The following is a 10,801-nucleotide window of genomic DNA, read 5'->3' on the forward strand; positions in this document are numbered from 1 at the left end:
TGGGGGGGATTTTGTGTGTTTAATATATTAATGCCTCTAAGGAGCAGGCAGGACGTGCAGGCAGGTGCAGGCAGCAGCTCCCTGCCCAGCCTGGCACCTGGGGGGGTCCCCATGTCCCCCCCCACTGCCAGCCCGGCCCCCACTGGCCCTTCTTCATCCTCACCACGTAGAAAACGTTTAGAAACACAATTAAAATCCAAAGGGGGATGAGGTGGGGGGCAGGGACAGGGACCCCCCAGGCTCCTACGGCAGCTTGGAGGCACCACTGGCTCGGGGGGCAGTGCCAGCCCCCCCTGTCCTGCAGGGACACAAACAGGGACATGGCTCAGGACTGGGGGGGGGCACATGGAATATGCAATTCCCACCCCCCAAATGACAGGTGATGTCATGGGGAGGACACAGAGGGGACAGGGCAGGGGTCCCAAGCAGATGTGGACAGAGGTGGCCTGGTGGTGATCCCTGTGCCCCCTCCCCTGGCTGGAGAGTGGGTGGGGGTGGAACAGGGACAGGGGCAGGGAGGGCTGGTGGCAGAAAGGGACAGTGGTGGCAGGGTGGTGTGATGGTGGTTGAAGGGGGTTGTGATGGGGTGGGACAGTGATGGGACAGGGTGGTGGTGGGCTGGGCTGGGATGGGATGGGGATGGGATGGGATGGCAGTGGGATGGGACAGTGACGGGAGAGGACACTGGTGATGGAATGGGTGACAGCAGCAGTGTACCCGCTATCCCAGCACCCCCTCCGGGACTTGCCCCCCCTCCCCACACTCACTTGACGTTGAAGACCATCAGGGGTCGCTCCTCCCGCTTCTGCCAGGGGCTCTTGCGGTCGCCGCCCTCGTCGCCCCCATCGCCCGCCTCCGTCAGCGCCTCCTCCTCGGGGCTGGTCAGGGAGTCTCGGGGGGCTTCGCTGGCGCTGCTGCGCCCGCTGCCACCCCCCCGCCGCCCCCCGCTCCCCGCTTCCAGCAAGGGGGCCAGCGAGCTGTCCTCGGGGGAGGGGGCGGGCAGGGGGGGCCGGGGCCCCCCGTCCTCCCCACCGGCTGCGGCGGCCCGGGGGAGGCGGGCGGGGGGCGCGGGGCCGGGCCCCCTCTCGCTGCCCTGCAGGTCGATGTAGGAATGCCGGACCTGGGAGGAACGCCCGTCCAGGGACACGAACCAGGCTCGGGGAGGGGGGGGACCCCCCAATTCCAGGAGCTGCTGCCCCGCCAGCGCCTGCAGCTCCCCGTTGAGCTGGGCCACCGCCGACCCGTCCAGCAGCACCGGGATGGCCACCGAGCCGCTCACCGGTTGGGGGGCACGGGCACTCCCCCAGTTTTCCCCTTCCTCAAAGGGCTGCCCGGAGGACGGGGGGGCCGGGGGGGCGGCCGTGGCTGCCGAGGAGCTGGACCCCCCATCGGATTCGGGGGGTCCCTCCGGCTCACCGGGCGCCAGGCGCATGTACCGGGCGGGGATGAGCAGGGTGGGCATCACCCCCCGGTAAACATCCTCGGGACCCCCGCCCCGGTCCAGGGGCCCGCAGAGCAGGAGGGGGCCGGGGGGCGCCAGCGAGGGCGGGCGGGGGGGCGGCTCAGGCAGCGGGTGCTCGGTGGGCTGCCCCCCGTAGCGGGAGAACCCCGAGGGCGAGGGGGGCCGCGGGGGGAAGGCGGGGGTGCCCCGGGGGTGCTGCTCCTCGGGGGGCTGCAGCCCGTCCACCGAGCGGGCGGCCCTGAGGCCGAAGGCATCTCCGGGGCGCCCATAGTCCTCCGTGGCGGGGGGCTGGCGGCGGCGGGGGGCCAGGGTGGCCGCGGGGGTCCCCCGGGGGCCGGCACGGAGCGGGGCGGGGGCCGGCGGCTGGAAGAAGTCCGGGCGGGCCGGGGTCAGCTCGCGGGTCGGGGGGGGCAGGCTGGGGGTGGGCAGGTCGGTGTCCCCCCCCGAGGAGGCGGTCTCCAGGTGGCTGCCCCCGCACAGAAGGTCCAGCTGGGACACGGATGTCGCCTGGTCCCGGCGCGCCCCGTCCAGCGGCCCCGGCAGCGGCAGCTTGCGGTGCTGAGCACGGGGCTTCAGGCACCGCCGCCTGCGGGGGGGCAGATTTGGGGGGGGACCCGTGGGTGCGGGGGTCCCCCAGTACTCCCCCCCCCCGCTTCCCTCGTCTGCTGGAGGGAGCTGGAGGAGGGGGTGCTGGGGAGTGGTGTCCCCCAAATCCAGCTCTAGGGCACTCCGAGTGCTGGAGAGTGGTGTACCCCTTCCCAAATCATCTCTAGGGCACCATGGGGTACTGGGGAGTGCTGTGTGTCCCCCAAATCCGGCTAAAGGGCACCCAGGGGTGTTGGGGATGGTTGTCCCCCCTCCCAATCCTGTTCTAGGGCACCCAGGGGTGTTGGGGTTTGGTGTCCCCCACTCCCAATCCAGCTAGAGGGTATCCAGGGGTGCTGAGGATTGGTGTCCCTCCTCCCAGTCCAGTTCTAGGGCACCCAGAGGTGTTGGGGATTGGTGTCCACCTTCCCAATCCAGCTCTAGGGCACCCAGGAGTACCAAGAGGGCGGTTCCCCTCCACAAATCCAGTTAGAGGGGACCTGAGGGGTGCCACAGGTGGTGCCCCCTCCCCATAGCCAGCTATAGGACACCAATGGGTGCTGGGAGGTCGTGCCCCCTGTTCCCAAGGGCAGTGGGGTGGTGCCCCCTCCCCATAACCAGCCATAGGGATGCCAGAGAATGCTCTCCCCAGCTATAGGGCACCCAGGGGTTACAGTGGGTGCTGACCCCCCATTCCCACATGGAATGTCGGGCGGGGGGGAGGCAGGGGGGTGTTCTGTTCCCACCCCCCACCAGGGTCAGGGGGGTGCTGACCTGCAGTAGTAGATGAGGAGGCAGAGGAGGATGAGGACGAGGAGGGCCAGGGCACCCAGGATGGTGAGCAGGAAGATGGTGTGGTAGGTGGTGATGTCCGTCACACCCGCCGCCATCGCCACCAGCCCTGGGGACAGCGGGGTCAGAGGGGCAACAAACCCCTCAGGGGCACCCCAGGGGGCTGCCACTGCCCCCCTGGACAGCCCTGGGGAAAGTGGGGTCGGAGGGGGAGCCCCCATCCCACCAAGAGCATCCTGGGGTGGTGCCACTCCCCACAGACAGCCCTGGAACAGGCTCAGGGGGAGAAGCCCCCCACCAGAGACCCCAGGACGTTGTGACCTCCCCCCAGCCTCAGACAGCCCTGGGACAGGGGGTTAGAGGGGAACCCCACCCCCCTCAGAGACAGTCTGTCCCCAGGGCCAGGAGGAGCCGGGTTGGTGGCACCCACAGGTTGGTGGCACCCACAGGTTGGTGGCACCCCCAGGTTGGTGGCACCCACCGGTGTCACCTCACCTGTGCTGGGGGAGGGCAGAGCCGCTGCCCAGTATCCCAACTGGGAGGAGACGAATGTCCAGTACAGCTGCCGGCCTTCCTTGCGGATCAGCCCCGTCCCGTTCCGGACCCACAGCCCTGCAGGGACACCCACGCCGGGCTGAGAACCCCCCAAACTCATCACACACCCCCCACCACCTGTGTCACCCCTCTGCCACCCCCCTGCCCCCAGAAACCCCCAAAGCCAGCACTCACCGCTCTTGGGGTCAAACCTCCAGGCCGGGACACTGGTGGCCACCACGGCGGCGGCCTCGGGGGCCAAGGGGACGGACAGATGGACGGGGCCGGCCAGCGGCACCTCGGTGCCGTTCCCGGTGAAGAGGTGAACACTGAGAGCCGCCACCGGCGCCAGCTCCAGCCACGTGCCATTGGCTGCGGGGACAACGAGGGGACATCCAGAGGGGGGATGCCAACAGGGTCACAGTGTCCCACGTGCAAAAATAAAACAATAAAATACAATAAATCAAAATAAATTAAAAAATAAAGTAAAAAAAATAAAATAAAAATATAAAATAACATATAATCAAAATAAATAACAAAAATAAAGTAAAAAAAATAAAATAAAAATATAAAATAACATATAATCAAAATAAATAAAAAATAAAGTAAAAAAAATAAAATAAAAATAGAAAATAATATATAATCAAAATAAATTAAAAAAGTAAAAAAATAAAAATATAAAATAACATATAATCAAAATAAATAGAATAAATAAAATAAAATATAATAAATAAAATAAAAATTTAAAAATAAAATTATTAAAAATATCATTAAATAAAAATAATTTTTAGAAGAAAAATTAAAAGTAAAATAAAAAAACGAAAGTGAAATAAAATAAAAATAAAATGAAAATTAAAAAATAAAAAATAAAATTAAATAAATAAAAATAAGTAAAAAATAAAGTAAGAAAATAAACCCAAAAATAAAATAAAAATTAAAAAATGAACATGAAATTTAAAAAATATCATTAAATAAAAATAATTTTAAAAGAAAAATTAAAAGTAAAATAAAAAAACAAAAGTGAAATAAAATAAAAATAAAATGAAAATTAAAAAATAAAAAATAAAATTAAATAAATGAAAATAAAAATAAGTAAAAAATAAAGTAAAAAAAGAAGCCCAAAAATAAAATAAAAATTAAAAAATGAAAATGAAATTTAAAAAATATCATTAAATAAAAATAATTTTTAAAAGAAAAATTTAAAATAAAATAAAAATTAAAAAATAAAAATGAAATTTAAAAAATATCATTAAATAAAAATAATTTTTAAAAGAAAAATTTAAAAGAAAATAAAAATTAAAAAATAAAAACGAAAAATAAATTAAAAAATAAAAATTAAAATTAAATAAAAATAAATATAAAAGTAAAAATAAAATAAAATTTTAAAAAATTAAAAATTGAAAATTTTAAAAATAAATTAAAACTAAAATTAAAAAATAAAATAAACAGTAAACATAAACATAAACATAACAATAAAAATAAAATAAAAATAAAATCTAAGTAAAATCAAAATAGAATAAATTTTAAAATTTTAAAATAAAAAATAAAAAATACCATAAAAATAAACATACAGATAAAAGAAAAATAGAAATAAAACCAAAATAAAACAAAATAAAAAAATTAAAAAGAAAAATAAAAAAGTAAAAGAAAAAGCAAATATACCGATACCGTCCTGCTCTGCGCCGAGGAAGGCGGGGAAGGCGCGGGCCAGGCTGGGGCCGGAGGCGGTGGTGAGGGACGCGGCGAGCTGGCTGTAGGTGGAGCTGCGGGGCAGGCGGGCTGCCCGCCGGGGGAACTGCGCCCACGGCTGCCCACGGCCACCTGCGGGGCACGGCGGGGGTGGCAGCACCTGGGGGAGCCGGCGGTGCCACCCTCTCCCACCCCCGTCCCTTCCCCCGGCTCACCTGGGGATCCCAGGAGGATCTGCACCAGGTCCTCGTAGAGGATGAGGGTGGCAGGGCGCTCCGGGAGCAGGTACAGGCTGATGGAGGCGTACACTGCCAGGGGCACCCAAATACAGACACACACACTTAGACCCCCCAAGGCAAGGGGATGGGGGGAACTGATGGGGAATGGGGGTGGTGGGTTCCCCAGAGAGGGTGGGGAAGGGGGGCCAGGGCAGTTACAGGTGAGGGGCATGTGGGCACAGGGACAGGGACAGGCGGTGGCAGGCAGAGGGCAGGGTGGGGGTACCCCCTGCATACCCCCATCCCTGTACCCCTCCAACCCTCCACTCCATCCCTGTGCACCCCCATCCCTGCACCCCTCCATCCCCATCCCTCCACCCTCCCATCCCTGCACCCCTCCATCCCCACGCCAATGCAGCCACATCCCTGCAGCCCATCCCTGTATCCCCATCCCCAACCCCATCCCTGTATCCCCATCCCCAACCCCATCCCTGCACACCCCATCCCTGCATCCCTGCCCCCCTTGTCCACCCCCACATGTCCCACCCCCCTCCAAGGTGACCCCACTGATGCCACCCCCCCACCCTGGGGACAAGGGCTGGAGCTCATCCCAAGGGGATCTTGCAACCCCCTAACCCTGGAAAGGGAGGACCTGGGGCCACCAGGACATGGTTGTCTCCTCCCAAAGGGGCCAGACCCCCCAAAAACCCTTGTGTAAAAGACTCCTGACCCAAAGGCTCTTTGGAGTCCCCCATAAGGAAGGGATTGAGGCCTGAGTAAGGGACCGGGAATCCCCAGTAAGGGATTGGGATCCCAGAAAAGGATTGGGATCCCCACAAAGGGACTGGGGGTCCCCAGGAAGGAATCTGGGACTTAGGAAAGGACTGGGGTCCCCCCAGAGGGACTGAGGATCCTCAGGAAGGGGCAGAAGGCCCCCAGTAAGGGATCAAGGAACCCCAGTAAGAGACTGGAACCCCCACCACCAGTAAGGGAGAAACATGAGACCCTGTTTGGGGCTCAAATCCCCCCATGAGGGATTGTGGTCCCCAGTAAGGGACCAGTTCTCCCAGGAAGGGATCAACAACTCCAACAGTGAAGAATCAGAATCAGGGTCCCCCTGACAAGGGCTCAGAACACCCCAGTAAGGAATTCTGAACCCCTCTAGAGGCTCAAAGCCCCCCAGTAAGGGACTGGGGACCCTCATACGGACTCAAAGCCCCCCAGTAAGGAATTTAAAATCCCAAGCAGACTTAAAGTCCCCCAGTAAGGGATTGTATCCCCCCCATCATGGCTCAGAGCCTCCCAGTAAGAGACTGGGGACCCTCACAGGCACTTGGAGTCCCCCAGTAAGGGATTGTGTCCCCCCAGTAAGGAACATTGAACCCCATATGGGAGTCAGAGCCCCCCCAGTAAGGGATTGTGTCTCCCCATCAGAGCTCAAAGCTCCCCGCTAAGGGACTGGGGACCCTCGTGGGGACTCCCAGTATGGAATTTAACCCCCCAGTCAGACTCAGAGCCCCCCCACAAGGCCCCCCTGCCCGGGGGTGTCCCGTGGTGGCTCACGTGGCAGTTTGGTGACGCGCCAGGGCGCGGAGGCAGTGACGTATCCGCGGCGGGCGGCGGTGACGAGCAGCCAGGAGCCCAGGCGGTAGGGCACGGGCAGGACCCCCGTGCCCGTGTGGTCGGTGGTCCCGGCGGCCAGCGCGCTGCGGGCGCCGAACACGTCCAGCACGGCCTGGGCCAGCGGGGCCAGCGTCCCGCTCTCGTACACCTGCACCCGCAGCAGCACCTCTGCGGGCAAACGGGGTGGTTAAGGAGGACGTGGCAACCCCTCATGGTGGGACAACCAGGGGGACACGGCGATGGGGCCAGGGGTGTCCTGGTGGGTCGTGGGGCTTGTGCTGGTGGAGCGTGGGCACCATCCCAGGGAGTCCAGGGCCACCATCCAGGGCCTCCATCCCAACGGCTTGGTGGGACCTCTCCCAGCGTGTCATGGCCACCACCCTGATGGGTCATGGCCACCATCTCAGCAAGTCATGGCCACCATCTCAGCAAGTCATGGCCACCACCCGGATGGGTCATGGCCACCATCCCAGGGGGTCCTGGCCACCATCCCAGGGGGTCCCGAGCCACCATCGCAGCAGGTGGTGGGACACATCCTGGCAGGTCATGGCCACTATCCCAATAGGTGGTGGGATCTGTCCAGGTGGGTCATAGGCACCATTCAGGGGGTTCTGGGCCTCCATCCCAATGGGTGCTGGGATGTGTCCTGATGGGTGATGGTCACCACCCTCATGGGGTCACAGGCCACCATCCCAGCAGATGGTGGGACACATCCTGGCAGGTCATGGCCTCCATCCCAACAGGTGGTGGGACCTGTCCTGGTGGATCATGGCAACAACCCTGGTGGGATACGGGCACCATCCCAGTAGATGGTGGCACACATCCTGGTGGATCATGGCCACCAGCCCAGGGGGTCAGAGGCCACCAGCACCAGGAGGTCACGGGCCACCATCACAACAGGTGCTGGGACACATCCTGGTGGTCCATGGCCACCATCCCAGTGGGTCATGGCCAGAATTCCAACAGGTGGTAGGACCTGTACTGATGGGTCATGGTCACCATCCCAGTAGGTGGTGGCCACCATGTCAGCAAAATGGTGGGCCCCATCCTGGTGGGTCATGACCACCACCCCAGCAAATCACAGGCACCATCCCAACAGGTGTTGGGACCTGTCCCAGTGGGTCATGGCCACCACCCTGGTGGTCCATGGTCACTATCCTGGCAGATGGTGGGACCCACCCTGATGGGGACCATCCCAGAAGGCCATGGGCACCATCCTGGTGAGTCATGGCCACCAACCTGATGGGCCATGGCCACCATCCCAGCAGGTGGTAGGACCCATCTCAGTGACCACCATCCCAACAGGTCACAGCCACCCCCCAGCTGGGTCACAGGTGCCCCCCAGCAGGCAACAGACACTGTCCTGGGGGATGTGGGCACCACCCCTGTGCCCCTTTCTGTGCCCACCCTGCTCCCCCTTGAAGGGGACTCATGGCCCCAGGGAGCCATGCCCATCTGGGTGGGTGCACTCAGTCACATCCCACCCCCCCCAGGGAGGGCCACCCCCCAAGGTGCCGCTCACACGTGTCACAAGTTCGGGGGGTCTCGACCCCAGCGGGCCCCACCAGCAGTGCAGGGGGTGGTCCCCCACCCCGATCCCCGCTGCAGGGCAGGGGTGGGCCCGGCTCAAGGGGGGGTGTACCCTAAACCCTGGTGTGCCCCCGGCCCCCCCGAGCCGGCGCCGCTCCCGCGCATGATCCGCAGCCTTTGGCAGCGGTCCCGGCTCCGGCGCCGTCACCCAGGCAACGACCTCCTTCATCCCGCGCCCCGGGGCTCCCGGCACCCCCCGCCTGTCCCCCCGCAGCCCCTGCCCCCCAAAGCCCCCCACCACCACCCAGCCCACCCCCGCCCCCGCCCACATATGGCCCAGATGTGGAGATGGGCGAGGGGGAGAATTCGCGGCAGCTGCTTTAGTGATGCACCGGGGGGGGGTCAGGGATGGGGGTCCCGCATAGCAGGGACAGCCGGCACCCAGGGGCAGGAATGTCCCCGCGGCCACAGCCGGCCACCCGCAGCTGCCGGGGGACAGCTGACACCGACGGCCACCCCGCTGTCCTCCGGAGAGGGGGGGGTTACGTGGTGCCACCCCCAGCGCGGGGGTACAGCCGTGGCTGCCCCCTTCCCCACTGCCTGTCCCTCCACTTTCTCCAAAGGGTCCCCGGAGGCTGGCACGGCCACCACGGGGTACACTGCCCCCCCCGCTGGCTCCCCAGTGCCTCCCAGTCTGACCCCAGTGCCTCCCAGTCTGACCCCACGGTCCCACGAAGGATGGGCGGGGGTGCCAGGCCCCGGGGTGGCAGTGGGGAGCCCCATCACCGCTGTCACCCCACGGGGACAGGGACGGGCAGGGGTGATGCCAGTGGGGAACTGAGCCAGCACAGACAGGACTCCCCTCATCCCCGGACACATCTCACCTTGGCACAGGGGCACTGCCAGGAGGGTTTGGGATGGGGGTGAGGGATCACAGGGAGCCGCAGGGATCCCACAGTGGCGCTGCACCCCAAGGCCCCCCCTGCCTGCCCAATGCACCCCCCACCATCCTGCACCCCCGGGCGCTACTCAAGACCCCCACCCACCCACCCACCATCATGCATCACCCGGCCTGGGACCCCCACCCACCCTCCTGCACCCCCAAGCTCTGCCCATCATCCCCACCCAACTTCCTTCACCCCCCTGGTTTGTGACCCCCACCCACCATCGCACACCCTTGGCACTGCCCAGGACCAGCCCCCCACCATCCTGTACACCAAGGCGTGGGACCACCCCCACCCCCTCATCCCCCCCGGGCTCTGCCCATGACCACCCCCACCCACCCAGCCGCACCCCCTGGCACTGCCCAGGCCCCCCCCCCACCCCCCACCCATCACCCTCTGCCCGCCAGTGGCCAGAACCGCCCGGGGAGGGGGAGACGGACAGACAGACGGGGGGGAGCAACAGAGGGGGGGCAGACGGACAGACAGAGCCGGGGGCAGAAGGAGGATGGGCAGGGGGACGGATGGAAGGGATGGACGGGGGGCGCGGGCGCGGCGGGGTTGGGGCGGGCAGGGACGGGGGTGTCGGGACCGGGGAGTACCGGGGTGGGAGTCGGGCGGAGGGTGGTGCTGGCGGGGTGTCGGTCGGGGGTTGATGTCGGGGCCAGGGGTTGCCGGGGGGAGGGATGTCGGTGCGGGGCTCGGTCAGGGGTGGGGGGGTCGGTGCGGGGATCGGTCGGGGGTGGGGGAGTCGGTGCGGGGATCGGTCGGGGGTGGTGCCGCGGGGGGAGTGGTCGGGTTGAAGGGATGCCGGGGGGATGTCGGCGCGGGGGGTCGGGCGGGGATGGGGGGGGTCGGGGCGGGTGTCTGTCTGGGGGATGATCGGGTTGAAGGGATGCCGGGGGGATGTCGGCGCGGGGGGTCGGGCGGGGAGGTCGGCGCGGGGGGGGTGTTGCCGGCGGCTCCCCCCCTCGCCCCGCACACAAAGGCCGCTCTCACCGTGCGCTCCCGGCTCCGCCGCGCCCCGCGCCCGCCGCCCGCCCGCGGCCGCCAGCAGCAGCAGCACCGGCAGCGGCGGCAGGAGGCGGCGGGGCCGCATGGTGGCTCCGCGCCGTTACCCCGCCATGCCCGGCCCGCCCGGCCCGTCCGCCCGCCCGCCGCGGGGACCGGGCTCCACCTGCCGGAGCCGCCGGGCACGGCCGCCCCGGTGCCCACCCCCGGACCGGCACCGCCCCGCCGCCGGGACCACCCACCCGGCACCGCCCCGAGACCCCCCGGCACCGCCCCGAGACCCCCCCAGACCCACCCCCGGTGCCGCCCCCGGCACCGCCCCGAGACGCGGGACCCGTCGCCGGTACCGCAGCGGACCCCGGGATTCCTCCCCGGGATTCCTCCCCGGGATTCCTCCCCGGGATTCCTCCCCGGGA

General features: G+C 62.0%; 1 protein-coding gene across 1 annotated transcript; it reads right to left on the reverse strand.

Annotated features, from left to right (window-relative positions):
- Positions 1 to 10,554, reverse strand: FAM171A2 (family with sequence similarity 171 member A2). The gene is made up of 9 exons (XM_064636599.1): positions 10,374 to 10,554; positions 6,844 to 7,071; positions 5,278 to 5,370; positions 5,036 to 5,194; positions 3,569 to 3,745; positions 3,335 to 3,451; positions 2,822 to 2,948; positions 768 to 2,048; positions 1 to 298 (listed from the first exon to the last, which is right to left on the reverse strand). The coding sequence occupies exons 1-9, from the start codon at positions 10,471 to 10,473 to the stop codon at positions 244 to 246; spliced, it is 2,337 nt and encodes a 778-aa protein (XP_064492669.1). The 5' UTR covers positions 10,474 to 10,554; the 3' UTR covers positions 1 to 243.
- Between the last annotated feature and the right edge of the window lie 247 nt (positions 10,555 to 10,801).

This window comes from Pseudopipra pipra, chromosome 26 (assembly GCF_036250125.1).
Source record: "Pseudopipra pipra isolate bDixPip1 chromosome 26, bDixPip1.hap1, whole genome shotgun sequence".
Classification (NCBI taxonomy): Eukaryota; Metazoa; Chordata; class Aves; order Passeriformes; family Pipridae; genus Pseudopipra; species Pseudopipra pipra.